General features: G+C 36.0%; 2 protein-coding genes across 2 annotated transcripts; both read left to right on the forward strand.

Moving 5' to 3' along the window:
- The first annotated feature begins 60 nt into the window (after positions 1–60).
- On the forward strand, positions 61–5,360 carry LOC123722090 (protein PFC0760c-like). Its single transcript, XM_045682616.1, has 4 exons — positions 61–1,547; positions 4,621–4,850; positions 5,146–5,205; positions 5,343–5,360. Exons 1-4 carry the CDS (start codon positions 227–229, stop codon positions 5,358–5,360), a joined length of 1,629 nt encoding a protein of 542 aa, XP_045538572.1. The 5' UTR covers positions 61–226.
- Positions 5,361–5,427: 67 nt separating this feature from the next.
- Positions 5,428–22,456, forward strand: LOC106721248 (histone-lysine N-methyltransferase eggless). Its single transcript, XM_045682409.1, has 30 exons — positions 5,428–5,536; positions 6,262–6,363; positions 6,666–6,835; positions 7,228–7,294; positions 7,610–7,797; positions 8,416–8,567; positions 8,799–8,914; positions 9,356–9,495; positions 9,896–9,931; positions 10,060–10,152; positions 10,244–10,288; positions 10,935–11,105; positions 14,074–14,197; positions 14,632–14,719; positions 15,096–15,295; positions 15,715–15,896; positions 15,995–16,072; positions 16,229–16,336; positions 16,462–16,607; positions 17,034–17,229; positions 17,652–17,819; positions 18,468–18,601; positions 19,594–19,657; positions 19,821–19,934; positions 20,228–20,356; positions 20,871–21,001; positions 21,353–21,540; positions 21,698–21,764; positions 21,893–21,977; positions 22,180–22,456. The coding sequence occupies exons 1-30, from the start codon at positions 5,437–5,439 to the stop codon at positions 22,384–22,386; spliced, it is 3,789 nt and encodes a 1,262-aa protein (XP_045538365.1). The 5' UTR covers positions 5,428–5,436; the 3' UTR covers positions 22,387–22,456.
- Positions 22,457–23,212: the final 756 nt, after the last annotated feature.

The following is a 23,212-nucleotide window of genomic DNA, read 5'->3' on the forward strand; positions in this document are numbered from 1 at the left end:
AATTTCGAATAAACTGTCAAATGCTGTCAAATTCAGTTAATGCCAAAAGCTTGTGTTTTGTTGTTGCTTATTTTTATAATCTAATGCCGAAAATAACAATTTGTAGCTATATTTTATGCGGTAAGCCCAGAAGTCCTTTCAAAATACTTAATGTATAATAATTTTTAATGTTTGTAATTATAATTTTACAATATCGAAAAAAAAACGGTAAAAGTATAAGATAAATATGGAGGTACCGGATAAATTCGAGGATATAATTTCTGAAAGTAACTTTGAAACGGCTGTTTCTCCTGAAACCAGGAAAGAAAAAGTTACTTTACAAAATGAAGAAAACAGAGTGAAAGAAATTACACCAATAAATGCCAATTTAGATGGTATTCTTATGGATGCATCAGATGATAACAGTAAGAAAATTTCTGATGAACAATGTTTAAAATTGAAATCAGACGGAAAGGATATGCAATTAGCAGCGCCAAACCAAAAAGCAGGTGATGGCATAGAAGAAAGTTATTTAAAAATATGTGTTAAAACAGATGCTGTGATTACCTCGACAAATATAAGTCCTGAAATAAGTTCTGCTAACAAATCCCTTATAGAGTACATAGATACAGCATCAAATAATGACAATGATGTTGAATCTAATATTGATGAAGAAAATAATAGTGATGTATTAGATGAAGAGTTACAGCTAAGATGGGATGATGACGAAAATGATGGTGATAATGTGATAGGCAGTGCAGATGAAGAAGAATTATTAAAAGAAAATACAGACACATTTGATAAAATAGCTGAGAAGAAAGAATCTGATACAAAAGTACTGGATGATACAGATGTAATGGAGGAAAAATTACATACAGTAACATCTGATACAACTGATGAATATAATGAATACATTTCAACAGATTCAATACCAAAAACTGAAGAAATTGTAACTCAGCATGGCTTGAAAAAGCCTGATATGATGTTGGAAATACCCACTCAAGAATTAATGAACTTTATGGATGAAGATGATGAACCTGATCTTAGTAATTTAGTTCAATCACCTGACATAGAAATGGGTAAAAATAGTCCCAAGGTTGAAGATGATGTGGATAGTAATGACCTTAAGAATTGTCTAATTACAACATCTAATGCTAAATTAAAATTGGACAATGTGGCAACAAAAACTACAGAAATTGTACAAATTGAGTCAAAGGAATCTGAAAACATCAATGCCAATGTAAGCGAATCATTAGGAAAGAATGAAGACAAAGCTTTAACAGAAATAGTAACAAAAGACACAGAATCAATTCAACTAAAAGATGATGGAAATCAGCAAAATATTGATAAAACTATTGATGAACCTCAACCTTCAACATCCAAAGCTTCTGTAATCACAGAAATGAGAAGAGACTCAGATGAAGTAGGTGAGATGAGTGATAGTCTGGGTTTGTTGGCCGAGTCTACTAGAGTGGAAGAAGATGATGATGATGAAGAGCAGGAGGATGATGATGACAGAGATGATGATGACAAAGATGATGATGATGAGGAATATGATCCAGATGAAGGTATTATATTATAGTATTATTTTTGTCTTACTTAATTATAATATGGTTATTAACCAACAGTGGTGGACACCAGCAACAACAAAATCAGTTGCATGAATGGGCTCGCTCGCCCAGAGCAATACCACAACCTCACAGAGGAGAGGCATCAACTGGAATCAATCCGGCATTTTTCTGAAGAGTGTGTATGATGGAGGCCTAATTTAGTCCTCTTTATCTTTCCACCCTTTTCATATAAGGAAAAGATCTGAAAGGGCAGTGGATTTGATGGAGGAGAGCATAGGAAGCAGAAATAATCTCTTTCCTCTTTTGATTAAAGGTAGGCAATGCCTCTGCAAGTGTGGAGGTTTATGGGTAGCAGTTGCTATATCAACAAATACAGGAATCTGCTTATTTGTTTACCACCTCCTAATTAAGAAAACATTTATGTAAAGAATCATGATGTTGACTGTCTTATTCTGCCTTAGTGTTGTATGTTAAGAACGTCAATAAAAGGCGGGGTCAACGGGTGGACTGATTTATTGGTAAAGATGTTTTAAACACATTATATTAATCTACCCACTATTTGTTCATTAAATACTCACTGTAACGAGACACTTATTATTATCAGATGCTACACATTCCCCTTTCTAAAATAGGGCTACCTCAAAAACTTATTCGACAAAATATTCTAAATATAATTATAATAACTAAAATGACTTACATCTTACAAAGAACAACCTCTCAATATAAAATCTATGCATATACACGAGAACAAATACTAACATTCTTTCTCTCTTCCCCTGTCCCCCTTTTTTAGTATACCAAATAATACCAAATAACAAAAGTAATAAAGAAAATTAATATAAAACAATAAATTTTACCCCCTATCTTAATCTCTAACCTTACTGTAAACAATAAAAAAAAAAAATCGTTTATTTATTTATTTTTGTTTTGACATGTGACAAATCTCACCACTTAATCTAAAACATCGTAAAAAAAATTTTGTCTGGCAAACCTACTAACATTTTATTTATTTCCTATTCCACGTAATCATGAACGTGTAAAATATTAGATAACCCATTTCACCAACATTTTTTATACGTAAAAAAACCTATATGCACAAGTTTAAATGAAGTCTTATTTAAATAACTGCTAAGTTTCATTATATGGACATCGCCTGTGATCGTATGTCGTCACAATAGCCTTCTCATCTTATTGATTGACAACCCTAACGATGTGTACAATTCCCGTACCGTGCAATCGAAAAAATTATAATTAACATCATATCATATCAATTTAATAAACCTTCAGTGATAACCCTGAAACCAAAATGTAACTCGATAAAAAAAAATAAGCCAATTAACCACCCATCAATAAAAACAAAAATTGTCTAGAACATTCTCGCGGACCAAGACCGAAATGCAAGCGGTCCGGGGCGCGTGCGCACGGCCCGTGGTCGACCTGCACTAAGCTGTAAACGATTTGAATCTACATTACATTCAACAGCCGGTCGCTTTACGAATCTGTTATTGTTAACATTGTTTCTTGGGAAACTTATTTGATTTATATTTAACGTGCGAAGCCAATCCCGTCCTAAGATAGGGCGCCCCCCATTGCGAATTATATACAACGGAATTTTAAATGCTTTAACACCCCCCAAAGCGACAAACACCGAAATAAATCCTAATGTTTTGATTAGAGAGCCGTCGTAACTTCGTAGCGTAACGTTATCTCTCATTATGCGCTTGTGCGAGAACCAACGCCCGTAACACTGCTCACTTATTGTTGATAATCTACTACCCGTGTCTAACGCAAAATCTAATTTCTGCCGATCAACATACAAAGGTAATACAAAAGAGTCATCATCTTTAGACATTACATTAATATTAAAAAAATCTTCGTCCGAGCTCGCATCACTGACAAAGTGTTGGCGGCTGCCATTCAAACGGCGACGCTCGCGCAGTTCTTTGCACATTACTTTTATATGACCGCGCCTTCCGCACTCATCACAATTATATTGCGAGAAGCGACATCGGTCCGCCCGGTGTGGCCTGCCGCAGCGCCAGCAGCGCTCGTTACCGCCTGGCTCCCGCCAGCATTCACCCGCGCCCGCGTCAGCCCCGTCTCCTCGCTCCGCGCCGCCCTCGCTGCAGCCGTAATCCGCTACGCCACCGCTGGGCCTAACATCTCGTCCCCTGCCGCGTCGTGCGCTGACCCTATGTAGGCCATCAGCCGCCACCTCACCGCCGCTGCCCGCACCGAAGGTTGCCGTTGAACCCGTGACGCCGCTCACCCCCGCGTGCCGCTCCGCCGCCTCCAGCGCGAACGCCAGCTCCACCGCCTCTTTATATCGTATGCTCCTTTCGGCGAAAATCCTCGAGCGCATCGCTTCGCTCGCGAGTCCGGACACAAATTGGTCTCTCAAGTTTTCTTCCAAAGCGTCGCGGAAGTTACAGGTCGTTGCTAAATGTTTAAGCGCCTTTAAATAGTCAGCTAGCGGCTCACCGACCTCTTGTCTGCGCAGCCTGAATACATGGCGTTCCGCTATTTCCGAACGTTGCGGTTCCAAATGTTCCGACACCAATCGCACAAGCTCGTCGAACGCCTTCTCTTCCGGGAGCGCCGGCGAACACAAATCGCACATCAGCGAATATGTTGCTTCTCCGACGACCGTTATGAGCAGCGACACTCGTAACTGCGGTTTGATCTCATTCAATATTATAAATTGTTGAACCCTACGGACATACGCCGGCCACTGTTTACTGCTTAAATCAAACGGCTCTAATTTTCCGATCGACATATTTACAGACGTTGAACTTTTTTTTTTTTAAACTTATATCGCGCGGTATTCGCCTCGTCGCCAGTGTTAAGAACGTCAATAAAAGGCGGGGTCAACGGGTGGACTGATTTATTGGTAAAGATGTTTTAAACACATTATATTAATCTACCCACTATTTGTTCATTAAATACTCACTGTAACGAGACACTTATTATTATCAGATGCTACATTGTAGATATTACACAAACAAGTGAAGATAATACAGTCATATTTTAAAATGATCTCTTAATAAATCCTAAATCTAATTTCTTTCAGAGAATAGTAACGAAACAGTTGTTGAATATTCAGAAGACTCTAATGCGGTAAACTGTGAATTAGACACTGTTAAAGATGCACAATCTGATGCACAAGGCCCTAAAGTATCACAGACAGACTTAACACTATGCAATGAACAAATTGAAATTTGTGAATTCTCTATAACTGACAATATTATTCAAGAAGACAACTACAAAAACATTGAATCTACAGAGCAAATGGAATCTGATGTAAGTAATTGATAAATAACATTTTTACATTCATTATTATTATTTTCATATTAACTTATTATATATAAAACTAGCTTTTACCCACGACTAATATGCGCGGAATAAAAAAAATGCACACAAGATAAAAAGTTCCTATGTCCGTCTCCTAGTTCTATGCTACCTCCCCATCAATTTTCAGGTAAATCAGTTCAACCGATCTTTATTTATAAATAGTGTAACTAACACGATTTTTTATATATATATATATATAGATGTTGTTTTAATTTTATATCATGTTAATTTTAAATGATTTTAGGTAACAATGATTGATGCTGAAAAAAATGATGAAAATAGTGTGGAAATTAGTGAAAAAATGGTAAGTGCTTATTTTAAATTTTGTTTGATTAAAAAAAATTCAATATGACTTTTACCAATTTAAGTACAAGCTAAGATCATGTTTAATTTGTTTTTATAAATTTGAATGATTTTATTGGTGTATGATGTATGTGATAGAAATATTTAGAAAAATAATAATAACAATCCTATGATTAACAGACAGTAAGCAGCGCATTATTAAAATTATATTTTGCAGATTTTAGATAAAGAAATGGAACAAGATAATCCCGAGTCATTACAATCTCCTGCTATGAGTGACATCGAAAATGGTGAAGAAGTTTCAAATAAAGTACCCGAAGAGAGTGAACAAGGTAATTTAGTTGTAGATTGGTTTTTAATAATTACACAGTTTTTAAAATCTATGTATACAAAGCACAGGAGATGATGCACTGAAAATTATAGTTTAATGTACAGTCAGGGTCTTTTGCGGTGTTCCAATTACAGAAAAATCGCCTTGTTTCATGCAACAAGACAAACTTCGCCCCTTCTTATAAAATAACCAATAACTAGCATTGAGTTGTGCAAACGGAGGCATAAAAGTAAAAAGCAATTAATAATGCACCACTTACTGACCTTTCTTACATTTAAAAACTGCGTCCTATTGGTTTTTGTTTTTGCGTCGCGACTCAATGCTTACGAAAAGTTTTGCAAACAACTCGCTTTTAAGGTGGAGTACTGCTAGATTACATGATAGTATCTCCTGTTAAATATACACTTCTCCTTCCAATTTTTTTTATAATAGAATAAGGCATGACTAAAAAGTTGGGCCTCTGGTATCTATGATTGCTTTTGAATATCCTTGAATATCTAATATACAAAATTCTCGTGTCATGGGGTTCGAACTTGAACTCCTCTGAAACGGTTTGACCGATTCTCATGAAATTTTGTGAGCATATTCAGTAGGTCTGAGAATCAGCCAACATCTATTTTTCATTTTTTTTTTAACTGCGCGTGGACGGAGTCGCGGGCGACAGCTAGTTGTTATATAGATTATTCATTTTGAAAGATTATAAATTTTTTTTTTAATTTATTATAGACGAGAATAGTATGAATGTAAATGAAGCCGAGTCATCATCAGCACCAGAACCAGAGATAAGGAAACATGATAATGTTGTGTTACTGGACAGCTCATCGGAAGGTGAGAATACTTACTTAATAATATTTTTGAATATACATTATAAAGAAGCGCTATTTTTGATACTCAAACTTACTATCCTGCTAAAAAATACTAAATGCTAAAGTTTGGACGCCTATGGATGGGTGTTTGATAGAAGTTATCTCCAGAGGGGCTTAATGTATCTCGATGGAATTTGGCATGGATGTAGAATATAGTCTGGAAGAACACATAAGCTACTGAGTTTCTTTTATAATTTCGCGCAGACATACTCGTAGGCGACTAGTTAGTGTGCCCAATTCTAATAGTTTAGGAAATAATTTTAGATGAAAAAGAAAATTCTCCAAATATTCAGCTAGAAACGGAGGAACCTAATCTAAAGGATACTACTAAATGTACCTCTGGATCGCCACCGAAGGAAAAATCTACAGATAAGATAGTGGAAAAAATGGATAATGACAAAATTAGTTCACCGAAGAAAGATAAAAAGCAAGCGGTAAGTTTTTTCTTATTTCTGCTTATATTTATATTCCGTACTCAAACTTCGAGTTCGTGTGAGCATCGGTAGCGCAGTTGTAAAGTGTTTGACAAATCCGTCAAGATTCAATCCATGCCATGTATCTGACGTTCTTATAGTGAAGGAAAACATCGTGATGAAACATGCCCATATCTGTGAAGAAATTCAAAGATATGTGTAAAGTCATCCAACCTGCACTGGATTATGATAGCGTGGTTTGATTATGGCCTAGTTACCCTTAACTTAGGGTAGGGTAGGGTCAAACTTACTCTTTCCTCTTATTTAAAATCAATATCCGTATCCTTTATTATTTTCTTCAAATGTCGTACTAAATTAGTAGTTATTTACATGCTTACAATTTTGTTTTTCAGTCAAAAATCCCAATCGGCTTAGAAGTTTTTAATGTTGATTCAGACGAAGAAGAATTAGAAGAGAAAGGTAAGTAATTTTGAGTTTAGAAAAATGTAGATTGTCAATTGATTAGTGATTGAATAACTTGCATTGAACTGGTAGGTTTCTGAGACCGAAATCCCCGCTTAAAACTCCGTTTTATCAAAGATAATGATAGGGATGATGACTTGTTTTATACATTGATTTAGGTCTCAGAAACCAACAATATGTCAGTAAGTTCTGTACCGATTTTGACTAGGGAGGTGTCACTCGATTCGTATATTTCCTTTGAATAACATAGTTACAATCAGTCGGATGTTCTAGGATTTTAATTAACAAATAGTGTTTTTTTATATAACACAGACAAGGCGGAACCGGCTAAAGTTGAGAAACCAGCAGCCATAAAATGTGTCAACCCTAGGTGTCAGAGTCCAAATGACACCAAATTCTACGCGGCTGATGCTGACGTGTTGAAGTTCTATGAGATGGAGCATAAGAAGAAGGCAGCGGTCTGTGAAACTTGTGCCAATGTCTTTGATAAACATCTTCAGGTAATGATACTAATGACAGGCAATGTAAAGTAGATTTTAAAAAAAGTTAGAAGTGTGTCAGAATTGTGCTAAATAAAAATCTGTAATAACTGTCTATGTTTCTGTAATACAGGCGTGTATGCCAATTTATTTCGTTTTGTTCAAAAATTTATCATTTTCTTTTTAAAAAAACTACTATTTATTGTATATTTTAATACAAGAATTTCGGCAGTAGAATTTAATTATTTTGTTGAAGGATACTAAATATGTTTGTGAATCATTACTTTTTTTAACTAACCCTTTAATTGTGGGTTTCTGAGATCAAAAATCTCCATTTAAAACATATTGTTATTTCTTTTTTGTCAAAGATAATGAGAGGGATGACTATATGTTTTATACAGAGATTTCGGTTTCAGAAATAACGGTAAATGTTTTTATTTTTTATTTTATTTTTATTTAACTGGAAAACTATGTTTTTATAGTCTTCGCAAATAGTAAAAATAATAGTATCAAAATCGCGAAGAGAATAAGAACAATTGATAAAGAATAGGGAAGTATAAAAATAATTCAAAAAAAGTTGAACAAATTAAAAGTAAACAGGAAAGGTAAAGAAGTGTTGAAATATGTGTTGTTTTGCAGGATTTGTTAAATAGATTTAAGAACTTCACTCCGCTATTGGATCTTCATACAGGAAAATCTAATCAAGATCTCGTCGAGATATATGATTCCGAATCTGAGGAGGAAGATGAGATTAAAGAAGATGGAGAAAAGATTGGCACATCTGTAGCTAAGTGAGTAGAAGTAGATTTCACTGACGAACAGGTGTTCTATAAAAAAAAAAGGTTTTGTTCAGATGTTTAGACTTTTTTTATGAGATTAAATAGCTTAAAATTTATTTTTTAAATGTGTCATGTAAATTTTTCAGTGAGAGAATTAATTTTAAGATTATTAAAAGTTTGTTTGAAAACTCTTATGTATTTATAACGTATATTTAGTCTGTGATATGTTTAAAATGTTTCCAGATTTCTAGAAGAAAATTTGGCAGATGTGTTTAACACATCATGGGAAAAATACAAAATGGACTCCCGGCTGGCTGTCTCAGAAAATGAACTGCAACAAGAGTTAAATAATTTACAAGGTAACAAATAATACTCACTTCATTTTAAGTGTGTTATTTAAAAAAATAATGATTAATTTGACAATAGATTTTTTTTTGGTAAAATTTTTCTAGCGATTTAGAATAGATTGAGGTGCCTGACGGCCATATTTTCATTTGAAACAAATTATGTCTTAACTTATTCTTCCAATAGATATATCTATTTTTTTTTTGTTTTATTACAAACTAGCATTTACCCGCGACTCCGTCCGCGCGGAATAAAAAATAGAAAACGGGGTAAAAATTATCCTATGTCCGTTTCCTGGTTCTAAGCTACCTGCCCACCAATTTTCAGTCAAATCGATTCAGCCGTTCTTGAGTTATAAATAGTGTAACTAACACGACTTTCTTTTATATATATAGATAATATGTGATTTTGTATGGACTATAACATGATATATGTATTATTAATTTTTCTTACAGTACAGACAAAAGAAATTGACAAAATATTGAAAGAGTGTCAAGCAGCGACTGACACACTACGCAATAACCTGTATGCCACATTTGAGGTGGATCGCAAGACGTTACCAGCTATTACAATAATTGACACACCTACCACTATGGTGAATATCTCCCTACTAATATTATAAATGCGAATGTTTAGATGGATGGATGTTTGTTTGACGAGATACCTTCCAGAGATATCTGGAAAGACTCAACGAATCTTGATAACATTTATTACAGATGTAGATATAGTCTAGAAGAACGCAGGCTACGTAATAAGTATTTTTTTAAGGCAAAGTCGCAGACAAAAGCTACTAATTGTATTAAATTATCCGGTTTTTCAGTTGGCACGTCAGTTACAAGAGGTTTGTTTTGGCTCGACGTGCCAACTTAAGTACCAGTACTATATTAAAAAATCAGTTTTAAAATAATTTAGACACGGCTTGATGTTATTGATATTTTTATACAATTTGATATGCTTTCTTTATTTTCATGTTTTGAAAATTAATATACTTTCAGTACTGCTGCTATGAGGATAACCAAAGTAACCAAGAGGTAAGTTAAATGTTCTACTGAGATAATGATAACATGTTAAATATATTTCCGTTAACAGTTAATTTAATTCTTAAAATCTATTTAATCGCGGCTATTTAAATTTTGTAACTAATTCAACCTTTTGACAGCCGCCTCAGACCCGTTTGAAGCGTCGCCTAATGACCAATACTGAAACTCCCGCTAAAAGATTATCGACGTCCGACAATAAAGCTTCTAAACAGGTTTGTTACTTAGCATCATACAAATATTTTATTTTTGAGGTTTTTTTTCTCGTTCTCATTAATTAAAAACATTTTTTAATATCCTTTGCAGGAAAAAATCATTGATGGCACTGCAGTAGATGCTATTAACGACGATGTAAGTATATTTTATTAAGTAAATAAAGATTTTATTGATATACATATATGTATATATAACCTAACATAATTAAAAAAATAATTAAATAAAAGAGCGCCATCTATTGTCTGCATTTTAAACCAAAGGTCATAAATTTTTTAATTTGATCTAAATATACTGTAATGTTACGTATGACACTTTATGATACATTCTTAAAAAATGTTAAACAATGATAGGAAAGTCATGTCGAGTGAGGGTTGAAGTTATTTTCATTAGTTTTTTTTTTTACAATTTCATTTCTCACATCCACTGGATGCGTTTTGTGCCGATGTAACACACTCTATGACACTCTGGGAATGAAGACGAATCTAATGACAACTCACTCGTCAAAATCATTTCTGTCGTTTAATCTGTAGGCCCACTTAATGGAATTAAAATACAAACCCACATACATCAAAACAAACTTCATACGAGCGATAATCATTACTATTGTCAGTCGGGTAAATATAAAACCCTAACGTCAATCTTAGGAATCTTCAAGAAGGTGTTGCGGATGTCTATGGTTGTCGTTGATCACCTCGGTGTTCCCGCCGCTCGTTTGTCTCCTCTTATATAAAAAAAAAATCGAGTAATTATGTATTTATTTATGTAAGTATACAAATGACAGAATGTGGACGTATCAGTGGTGAAGTTGTCGCACGAGCCGGCGCCGGCGGAGCTGCCCCCGCGCGGTGCCATCATCAAGCCCCCGCTGCGCGCCGGCATGGCGGTCTACGCTATGAAGACCACATTCGGCCTATGGATCAAAGCCAAGATCATCGAAGTTTATCCTAAACTGGTGAGTCATTTTAACACTGTTTTGATTGTTACACTCGTACAGTCGAACCAGGATAAGCGAGAGTTCAAAGGATCGCGATATTTTTCACGCTTATATAGGTTTCTTTTTAACCCGAGTTTCTCGCCTTTGGATGTCAGTTTCTAGCTTATCCAGGTTCGACTGTATTGATATATATTTTCATCCTTTTCAGTCTCTTTGAAAAAAGTAGCAATATGTATCCATACATGTGTCATGACATTCAAATATTTACACATATAGTGTCACTGACTCGCCTGCTGAATTCACTTTAGAACGTCGAATCGTACTGTTATTGACCATATTGATATTTAAAAACAAAATCCCACTTTGTCCTTTCCTTTGTAAGATACTTTCACTTCATTTCTTTACGCAATACCATCCCTTGGAATAATACATCTTTACCATTTATTTCGATTATAAATTTCCGTCTAATAATTTTTAATTCAAAAACGTAAGTAATCATTGATGTGGTACCTCGTCCGTTTATGACCATTTCCACTGCACGGACAAAACATGATCTTACCCCCTGCATTCTCTTTTAACGGAGATTGTATTAGTGTCTCGTCAGTGGAAATCCATAGTATACATTGCTTATAAACCACAAAATTTTAGTGCGACTCTATCTTATTCTATCGCTTTTTATACCAATGACGTCAGAGTTATACGTACAAACGTGTTAATTTTTTCAGTTTTATTATTTTGTTATATTTATTACACACTGCATACCGTGAGTTTCCACTGCAGAAATACTTATTAATTTTCTGTAAAACTGAGACAACTGCTATGATATCGGGATAACGGTTACCGCAGTGGAGGAATACGGTTAATCTTGGATTAGATCTTAGATCTAAGTAATTTCAGGGTTCGTAGTCATATTTAGAATTGCATTATCTTGCATGAACGTTGCTTACAATAGAAAGCATGTTAAAAGTCCAGTTAAATTATACAAAATGCACGCAATGTTGTACCTCCAAAACTCTGACTGATGGAAAGTGATAGAATAAGATATGTGGTCGCCTTCGTGGCCGTGCTTGTTATGTATTTACTATTTATCTATTTGGTATTGGGTTTAATTATTGCTTTACATATGTATACATGTATACCAATGTACATGTACATATAAATGATATTTGAAGAACGCAACCAGCTATCCATATTTTTCTTCTTTAAGGTTTTTCTTCCTAACAAAATGTGTAATGTGTAATCTCTTGGTGTATTTTTTTTATATATGCATATGTCGTCGGTGCGTATACGTGCGGTTTGTACGTACAATTCTGACGTCATGGAAGTGAAGCAAAAGAGAACGACACATGCTCTATCAAATGTTAACGTTCATTTAAATATAATCCGGAATCGTACGAACAACGTTCGGCAGACGCTTCAAAGCGAGACAAACGTAAGGGAAATACATGTTTGTTTCGCTCTGACGCGATTATCGAGCATTGTTCGTACGATTCAGGCTTATGTCTAATTGAACCTTTAGAAAGAGATAGGGTCGATACTAAGTGTTTTCATCGTGTTGTGAGATTAATTACGTTTTTAAGTTCGTAAACATGTTATGTTTTATTATTGTAAGTAAGTATATTGAAACGCATAATATTTATTTAAAATAATTTATTTACTTGCGTTCAAAGTTATCGTCGCTTAATGTACATAAAGCATTTGATTACAGATAGACGACGATGGAGGTATTATATCTGATCAAGGAAACAATACATCAATTAATGAAAGCGATACAAGTAAGTTATTATTTATTTATTCAGTCATAATACAGATAAATTAATTTTTTCCTGAAAAAACAACCTAACTCTTGCCTATAAATTCGTAAACGAGTTGAGAATGTTACGGTTTTCTATTTACAGTTGGCCTCGACCCACCAAAAGTAACAAGACGATCCCGAAGGAGATACGAAAAAAAATTACCAAAAGTGAAAAAAATACCGAAAACGGGAGCAGAGAGAATACGTGCTTACAGAGACCGTATACTTGCATATGAAAGAGAAATGGCCGCTAGATCTTCAAACAATACTGCATCAAATCTGAAGGAAAAGAAACAAATTACATCACCTGATGTTAAAAATACTATACTCTACAATGCTCTAACTCGACCTGTCAAAGAATTAAAACCAGAGCACAATTATCCATGCAAAATCGAGGTAGAAATATCCTCAAATCCATTGAATTTGACAACTACAAACAAAAGAAGTGACAGTATTGAAAGATAAAATGAAACTAAAACACCAGCAGAACGATCGCAAAACTGACATCTATAAATGGATTGGCTATAAGACGTAGTATTTTGTGCCTATATGATTTTTGCCATTTTAGCGCTGTTGGTAGCGCTTTGTAGCGGTAGTGTGGATTCGAACTAATATAGAAAGAATTAACTGTGACGTAAAAGAGTAAAATCTGAAGCAAAAGCTGTCATTTCCAAGCAATTGCCTATCCATTTATAGAGAACGGGGGATCGCAACGCTTTCAGAGAACGAAGGAAAGATTCAATTTATGATCTCATGGCTAATGTCATTCATTCACATGTCGATAAAGTGAATGAAAAACTATTACAAGATACAAAAAATATGAAAACATTAGCTTCTATGGAATTATTTTGTTCAGAATCCTTAACTATTTCGGTATTAACAACTTAGTTATAAATCTATCTAAGGATAGTTTTTCCCTTTTGTAACCTCTCAGTCTTTTTACAAAACAGAACTAACGATATGTTTCAAAATAGGTGTATCGGCTAGAAATTCTCGATGTTTTAAAAACAAAACACTGGATAATGACTGTTAAAATAAAATAAAAATATATATGTTGTATGTATTTTTTAAAAGCATTTATTTCTATTTTATCTATACAAATCTATTTTTTTAAGTTTATATCTTTGTTTTACTTTATCTACGTTTAATTTATTTTAACTTTTATTCGTTAAAAAACATTTTTACTTCCAGCCGACGACAAAGTTCACGAATTGTCGCGTGAAGTTCGAGTACAAGTTGAACAAGAATGTTACTAAGAATGTGACAGCTCGCCGTCTCGCATTCTCAGAACCACCTGACGTACGTCTTATAATTGGTCAGTACAAGTGCACAGATTATACGTCACACGTCACGTCACAGATTATATTCCATTTTGTAATGCTGTATACTATATGTCAAGAGATAAGGTCCATGTGCTTTTAAATTGTGTTGATGCATATTGACAGACCACCCTCTAGTATAAGTATTACACGATAACAAGATTCAAACTTTATGACGGCTCGTGGTTGGCTACGAGCATGTCTGGTCCAGGTTGGCCCATGGGTTTAATTGCGTGTATACGGGTTTACCCCGCCTTTTATCCTTTTATGGCCCGCCGATACCTAAAATTGTATTGTGCTTAGTGTTCGTTCAAAATTCCGAGCCACCAAAAAGATTGAATAGCACTATAGCACAGTTTTGCTTGTATCATTTTATTAACAAATCTCTTTTAATCTGACTAATAATGATACTTTATTTATGCATTTTAAGGTACAAGAATAATTGCGTGTGCAGAAAAGACCGATTCTTTCTATTCGGGCGTTGTTGCCGAGGTGCCGAATCCTGTTAACAAGTTTAGGTATGTCTGTTAATATATTCTATCATGTCTAATATATAGCTTGAGTGAAAATACTCTTATATCTTCCATATTATAGGATTTCAGGGAGTGTGTTTATGTCCGTTCCATTGCGACTTGTAGCCTAAACAGCTTGACTTATTTAGACAACATAGCTAAGCTACATAGCAAGGTATAAATATTTTCAGCTATCTTGGCGACTCTTGTCTTCGCGCGAGTCGCTCTGCAGAGCACAATGTTAGGTATAGCGGGGCGTGGCGGGAAGAAGGGGAGGGCATTGCGTAGTGTCCCGGACGTACGTAGCAACGGATCGTTGTAGAGACACTCTTTTCAATCGCTATATTTCATAAGAGTACTGTCAATGGTTCTAATCGCTTAGGTATTTGGTGTTCTTCGATGACGGGCACGCTAAGTACGTGCAGCACGCGGACACGCGGCTTGTGTGCGAGTGTTCGCGTAGCGTGTGGGAGGAGGTGCATCCTTACTCGCAGGAGTTTGTGCGTCAGTACCTCCTCGCATACCCCGAGCGACCAATGGTGCGTCTGCGACCCAAGCAACACCTCAAGACTGAATGGCAAGGTAACATAACATTACTACCTTAATTACATTTTTATTTCATTCGTATTCGAAAAACAAGTTTAAAACATTGATTTGTACGTTTAAATAGCTGTCGAACACAGAAAAATTTATTAGTAACCTATGTGTTCTTCCAGACTATGTTCTATATGCCAAATTTCACCGAGATCCGTTAAGGCTTTTTGGAGATACATAGTAACAAACATCCATCCATCCATTTAAACATTCGTGTTTATGATATTAGTAAAAAGTAAGATATTAATAGAGGTAATGTCATAGATTGTAGAGTTTTGCAATTTCGAAGTGGATTTTAGTGCTCTCATATCAGGTATTCTATTTTCCTAGTTAGTTTATAATTATAGTTTTAGATTTTATTGCTTGGGCTCTTGTTGTTTATAAGTAGTATTTATGTCAATGTGTAGGTCAATGGTGGAACTCTCGCGTGCTGCAAGTGGACGCGTCTCTTGCGGAGATCGAGCTGGCGGGCAAGCGGCGCGAGTGGATCTACCGCGGCTCCACTCGCCTCGCCCCGCTCTACCTCGAGCTGCAGGCTGCAGAGAGACATCGCACTCGGCCCATGCCACGCTCTGGACCACAGGTCAAGGTAACTGAACATTGATGGACCACTCTTTACACTAGATTATTATACCCATATATATACACGTCTAATCTGTTTACGTAATATTTATGTCACTTTTTCAGTCGAACATGCCGTACGTAGAGTACACACGTTATGACGAGCCTTCCAAGTCACCAACAGAAACGGCGCAACAGATCGAGGTGAATAGATATTTCTTTAATACGAGAGAATTGAATATTTTAAACATATTATCGTCTCTGTTTTTTATAAACGGAATGAGAGAGATGACATTATGTTTTTATACAAGTTTTTAGATGTTAGTTAAATGTGTATTACATTTAAAATATCCTTGACAGGAGATGCGTCGTCAACGCGCCGTGGCCAAGAAGTCAACAGCTCTGAGTCAGCCGCCGCCGCAACCGCCCAATGTAGTCCCAGTGGAAAACATCCTCTCTAGAGTCGTGGTATGTACAATTATTTATTTTAAACGAGTATTAACTTTGAAAAAAAAAATAACTTTTACTACTAGACGACTTAGCTGTAAATTTTTTCGATGGGTAGGAAATAAACGTCCTCGACTGTGTTGCAGCACTACAAGCCTAAAAACGCAGTGCGTCCGCTCCGCATGGTGCCACACGAGTGCGGCCCTCAGTGTCGGCGCAGTGACGTGTTACCATTGAAGGACCTGCGCACATACAACCCACTCACTAAACCACTGCTTAGCGGATGGGAGAGGTAACTGTCGTAATACATTATTAATATATTGCTATCACACTCTTTATCTTTCAAATAAAACAGAGAGAACAATATTGTTTTTATACTAGTGTCACGCTATTTGAAATTTACAGTAATAAAGGTAGTTACAGTAAAGGCCTATCATTAGACCACACCTCCTTCTCGTAGTGGACTTTTCATAACGAATATAGAAGAAATGAGTTATATATTGCCGTCTATTTGTATGATATGGAACTTAAAGCATTGCTAATTCTCACTCTGTCTTCTTCTATTGACCTAAGACAGAATAAATAATAATAATAATAATTGATCTTAAAAGTAGGTAATTTCGACATGGGGGTCTGTGGTAACGGTTCATTTTGGAAAATGGGGTCACTTGTCCAAAATAGTTTGGGGGATCCTTGGTGTAATGCGTGACATGTTCAGGCAACTGATCCGGTACAAGGCGAACAAGATAGTGATGTACCGAGCGCCGTGTGGCCGGCGACTGCGCGACATGCCCGAGCTGCATCGCTACCTGCGCCTCACAGGTTCCGACATGGCCGTAGATCTGTTCGACTTCAGCCCCACCACTCACTGCCTCGCCGAGTTTGTGCTCAATAACTGTATTATTGGCAAAAAGGTAACTTTATAACCTAACCCGCCATCACTACATCACCTCTTGAATCTCATAAAACAACTTCGAGGACCTCATAATCTAAATTAATGGACCTCATCATCTTACACTGCAATATTTAGTGATAAGGAGAATGGACGAGTAAGTTTTATATTCAGTGACACTAAATCCAAGATGGCCACCGCTACAAAATGACAGATGACATATATTTGCACTACCCTCGATATGAGTAGGTAGCACTATAAAAAAATCCAAAATGGCGGATGATATTTTTTTTTAACAACCAACCCAACAAGGATATAAATAAGAATAACGTGCTAGTCTTAAAAAAACTTTTTTGTAATATTAAATCAGATCTAGTAGTATATTACATATGTTAGACGTATTAGATTTATGTTTACTTAGTGTTAATATATCAATGTGTGTAGGACTTGTCTCACGGCAAGGAGATGGTGCCGGTGCCGTGTGTGAACTACTACGACAGCTCGTTGCCGGAGTTCTGTTCCTACAACACGGAGCGCACCCCCACAGCCGGCGTGCCGCTCAACCTCGACCCTGACTTCCTCTGCGGCTGCGACTGCGAAGACGACTGCGAGGTAACAAATGCGACTAGCGACTAACACTTACTAACATACTCTCTGTTATATACTTTTTTCCAAAACTACAATACAAATTCACTTCCCATCCTTTCCTTGTAAGAAAAGGGTAGGAAGAGAAAGGTAAAATTAGACCTCCGGCAGGCATACTGCACGCGGAATTGCTTCCTTTTGACGCCTTCCTGAGGTCGTGGTATTTCACTGGGCGAGATGGCCTATTTTACAATACATATTGTTCTTGCTGTCGTCTAACAATGATACGACGCCTGTATAACGTTGCCATCCCTCTATTTAATAGAAATAGACAGAATGTCAAATCAAATATGCGTGTACGCAGTACGTAGTATATATATTATGTCGGATATTTGCAGTATCGCCGTCCTTCTCATTCCCTTTTAAAGAGACAGAGACATCAAGATATAGTCGCAATTATAAAAGATACTAGCTGTCGCCCGCGACTCCGTCCGCGCGCAGTTAAAAAATGGGGGGGGGGGTATGAAAAATAGATGTTGGCCGATTCTCAGACCTACTGAATATGCTCACAAAATTTCATGAGAATCGGTCAAGCCGTTTCAGAGGAGTATGGCAACGAAAACTGTGACACGAGAATTTTATATATCAGTTTATAAAATGAATGTTGTATTACAGGATAAAAGTAAATGTGCTTGCTGGAAGATGACGCTAGAGGGCGCGCGCACTATCGGCATGGAGGGCGACGTGGGCTACGTGTACCGCCGCCTGCCGGAACCTCTGCCTTCCGGCATTTACGAATGTAACTCTAGGTATGCTACATTAATATTACACTAACCGTAAAACTCCACTGCCGTCACACTTGTATACAAACTGTCGTGATACTTGTATACATAGTATAGTTCGCGTCATGTAAAAAGAACGCTGGAGGAAGTTGGTGGGGGTGTGTTTGCGCATGGGTACACTCGCGCACGAAAGTACTAGGCTTTTCGCTCGCGTCTTTCGTTGGCACATTGAAAATATAGTTCAGAATAGAATATCAATAATTAGAAATAAAAACATGTTTGATATGTTAGTAGTAGTTGGGTGCTCATTTTCCGCAACTCTGCGACTAGCGCATAATTAATGCGTAATTCTCTCTAATTTAGATAATCTAATTTAGTAAAAAATTATAATCTAATTTACTAATGATAATATAATTTAGTTAAAGAAACTACGTAAAAATTAATAAAATTATATTGTAAACAGATTTATTATCAGCCTATCTCTTCATAAAGCAATATACATCATAAATAATTTTTCTAATTTTTCTATGCAAAACCATTTCGTAAGTAAAGAAATTTGTGCGCGATGGTATTTTTCGACCGAACGTAACGTATAAACAGCGCGGGAACCACTGATCAATTGCCAAACCAACAGAGCACCCGCGAGCGCGCGGCACGACCCCCCTTCCGCCCCGCGCCGCACCTCATACCACCAAATAGACCTATAAATCGCCTACTGCGCAGCTTGATCGCTAGCGTTCTTTTTACGTGACGACCACTATACAGTGACACTTGTATACAAACTACTGTGACACTTGTAAACATACTACAGTGACACTTGTATACAAACTAGTGTGACACTTGTATACAAACTGCCGGGACTCTTGTATCATTGCAGTGACACTTGTTAATATATATTGTTACTTAGTTTAACCACGAGAATAAAAGAGATGACAATATTTAGTATTGTATATTTTACGGCAAGAGAGTTTTATAAAATGTAATATTAAGTATGAATATATTTTATATATTTTTTTCAGGTGTAAATGTCGTAACACATGTTTGAACCGAGTCGCGCAACATCCTCTACAGTTAAAACTACAGGTAAATACATCTTATAGTGTGTAGTGTCTTATTGAAAAAAAAAAAACAGAGAACAATAGTTTTCGTATACAAATGTCATGTCAATTTCAAATGACAATTTTTTAAATACATTAGTCATATTTATTACAAGAATTATATATTGTCCATTGTAATTATTTTGTAGGTTTTCAAAACTGATAGAAGAGGTTGGGGTATCCGGGCATTGAATGATGTCCCCAAAGGTGCCTTCCTCTGCGTGTACGCGGGAAATCTGCTCACTGACGCCACAGCTAACTTGGTAACTAGATCATTTATTTATTGTTAATTTTACAAACATTACATCTAAATATAAAAAAGAAAGTCGTGTTAGTTACACTGTTTATAACTCAAAAACGGCTGAATCGATTTGACTGAAAATTGGTGGGCAGGTAGCTTAGAACCAGGAAACGGACATAGGATAATTTTTACCCCGTTTTCTATTTTTTATTCCGCGCGGATGGAGTCGCGGGTTAAAGCTAGTTAAGAATATAGAAACACATGAGGGCGCCACAATCGAGTGTATCAAATTAAGTTGATTTTAATTGTGTCTAGGACGGACTGAACGAGGGCGATGAGTACTTGGCTGAGTTAGACTACATCGAGGTGGTGGAGGCCATGAAAGAGGATTACGAGGAGGACGTACCTGAAGCACTCAAGGAAAATGATCAGGTAATATCCTTCGTTTTTAATAGATACATGGTCACCATTACGATATCAGACTTTTTTTTATTATTTTGGTAAAGTGAAGTAATATTGTGAAATAAGTGTAGATATTTTTTTTGGAACGAAGTTCCTTATCGCGCGTTGTGAAAGGGGGCTAGACGGAAAAATTCTTACGAAAAGTTGTCACGACACTTTTTGCTATAGTAAGTTAGCGACGAATGAGCGCTACTTCACCATGGCAACGACGTGACAATATATAACGAAAATTCATAGAAATAAAATGTACTTCTTGTGAAGAATTAAGTTTTTTATTCATAGAATAAACATTGGTTCCTTCACTAATTAATTGAAAGGAACTTCGTTCCATCCGGGTGTCCCTTGACACCTCTCAAGTTTTTTTTAGTTTATATTTTAGTTTGTCATATGGATTAGTGTTTTTTGATTTAAATCCAGTATAGGGATAATACAATTATACTAGAAATAATTACTAGTAACTATTATTTGGAAATAATATTGTGATGTTAAATTACAGAAGAACGGTTCCAACGAGTCCTCAGAGGAAGAGGAGGAGTCGAGTGAAGAGGAGGAGACGAAGACGAAATCGTCTAAAGATGAAGATGATGAATTCCGTCCCAGTTACGTTGATGTGCCGTTAACGTTCAAGTCAGTACTAATGTTAGGTGAAATCGAACGTTTTCGCGGCTCCAAATATCGCACGATTTGCTGCTCAGAATTTTAGTTGTAGTAGGGTGTAAAGGAATGCGGTCGTGGGAACTGCGCACTGCGCAGTTGAGCCGTCAAAAATTATGAGTTAGTCAGAGAAGAACGGTCATTTTAATATGATTAAGACTAGTTAAAAATATAATAATAGCTAATAACCCAAATTGATCCGTTCCGGAGATACCTTTTAACAAACATCAATCCATCCTTTCAAACTTGCCCATTTATATAAGTAAGTAGTGTTATTGCACATTGTTTATAATTACTTGATAATTATCTTATTTTTGTTGACAGTAAACATTTGCGTACTCGAGATAAACGCAAGAAAGAGAAGCAAGATAATTCAAATGTAGAAATAAAGAAAGAGAAAGAAAAAGAGATCGAAAAGGAGGTAGAAAAGGAAGAGAAAAAAGAAATCAAAAAGGATGCAGACAATGAGAATGGAGATGAAGACTGTATAACTATAAGTGACGATGAAGAAGGTAGGGAGATGTATCATTTATCAATAGCATCTCATCTCCGTAATCTTAGTTGCATTGAATGTATCAAAAAAGGTGGCAAAGCAACTGCAGTGGCATTAAATCTTATACAAAAGAAATTATACTTTCTGTATGATGAAATTAACATTGTTGTTTCTAGTGCGGGAACCGTCGCGTTTCTCAGTACAGGCTGGGATGGACTCGAAGCAGTTAGTCTCAAAACATAGGTAAATAACATTATTTTTGACTGCGCAAAATCAAAGATCGTGAATAGTGGGTTTTCACTGTTGTAACAATTAAAAATATTGTCATTTATGTAGCTTTATCCGAGTTTGTTTTTATTTCTGTATGGCAGGTCCGTTCGTTCGTACTTCGGCAAGGACGAGGCGTGTTATATCATGGACGCCAAGGTGCAGGGCAACATTGGACGATATCTAAACGTAAGCCGCATATTCTTTTCAATTATTAACCCTTCTACTTTGTTATGGAATAGACAGACCGTTTTAATTTAAAAAAATCACGAAGAATCTTCATTAGTTATTGGTGAGGGTAGATCAAAATTAATACATCTCCATATGAAAACTTGTTTAAATTATTACTAAGGTATCAGACAGTGTAATTTATTGTTTTTTTTGTTCCCAGCACTCTTGCTGTCCCAACGTGTTCGTGCAGAATGTATTCGTGGACACACACGACCCACGTTTCCCCTGGGTGGCCTTTTTCGCATCTACCCACATTCGTGCGGGCGTCGAACTTACTTGGAACTACAACTACGACGTGGGCTCCGTCCCTGGTAAGGTGCTATATTGTTACTGCGGCGCTAACAACTGCAGAGGCAGGCTGCTGTAAACATCTCATTAATATGTCCAGATAATTTGTTGGTTTACAGCCGAACGCAATAATTAGGATGAACTTTTTTTGCTTACGTTTTTTCAAATATCTTGGCGGTTCAAGATCATCAGTGATAAATAACTCGTGCGATGTTCCGAGTCGTCAAGTTTAATGTCTGCTTGAAGTAACTTAGTATATTTCTCTTAAGGCATTTAAATTTTTTAGTCCATTTCATTCAAATCTAACCAGTTTTAGAATCACAATGTCAATCAAATGTAAAGTCGTTTAGAGAGAGATCAAACCATTCTTGTACTCTCAAATGATATAAGTATAAATAAAAAATAATTACAACAGATTTTAAGGATCTATTATTGGGTTCGGTTGGGTTTTTAACTGATATAATTCTGGAAACTAAACACCATTGGTTTAGTTGTTGCTATGTAACCGTTTTGTTCACGATTACACGTCTCCTTTTGCTTGAGATGAATTACGACGGACAATGAACAAGTTTAATGCGTGTTTCTACTGCGGCGTACTTCTGATGTAAAACAGTTTTAACAATGTTTTATATGTTTCAGCAGTGGAATCCCACGATATTGTTAATTGTGTAAATAATTATTTTATTCATATGTAATGTTTGTATTAAATGGTTTTGATAATCGATTTACTGTGGGTTTCTGAGACCAAAATCTGTTTAAAACATATTTTCTTTGTTTTGTCAGGGATGATGGTATTTTTATACAGAGATTTTAGTCTCAGAAACCAACAGTTAATCCTTGCAAAAAGAAATTATTGATGAAATACTTTTGTACTTTAATTTTTAATCATAAATTAGGACAATTGA

This window comes from Papilio machaon, chromosome 19 (assembly GCF_912999745.1).
Source record: "Papilio machaon chromosome 19, ilPapMach1.1, whole genome shotgun sequence".
Classification (NCBI taxonomy): domain Eukaryota; kingdom Metazoa; phylum Arthropoda; class Insecta; order Lepidoptera; family Papilionidae; genus Papilio; species Papilio machaon.

Coding starts and splice junctions, on each gene's coding strand:
- LOC123722090 (XM_045682616.1), top strand. CDS start 227: ATGGAGGTACCGGATAAATTCGAGGATATAATTTCTGAAAGTAACTTT. Junction 1,548..4,620: donor GGAATATGATCCAGATGAAG/GTATTATATTAT, acceptor AATTTCTTTCAG/AGAATAGTAACGAAACAGTT. Junction 4,851..5,145: donor CAGAGCAAATGGAATCTGAT/GTAAGTAATTGA, acceptor AAATGATTTTAG/GTAACAATGATTGATGCTGA.
- LOC106721248 (XM_045682409.1), top strand. CDS start 5,437: ATGGAACAAGATAATCCCGAGTCATTACAATCTCCTGCTATGAGTGAC. Junction 6,836..7,227: donor AGAAAGATAAAAAGCAAGCG/GTAAGTTTTTTC, acceptor TTTGTTTTTCAG/TCAAAAATCCCAATCGGCTT. Junction 21,978..22,179: donor ACATTGGACGATATCTAAAC/GTAAGCCGCATA, acceptor TTTTGTTCCCAG/CACTCTTGCTGTCCCAACGT.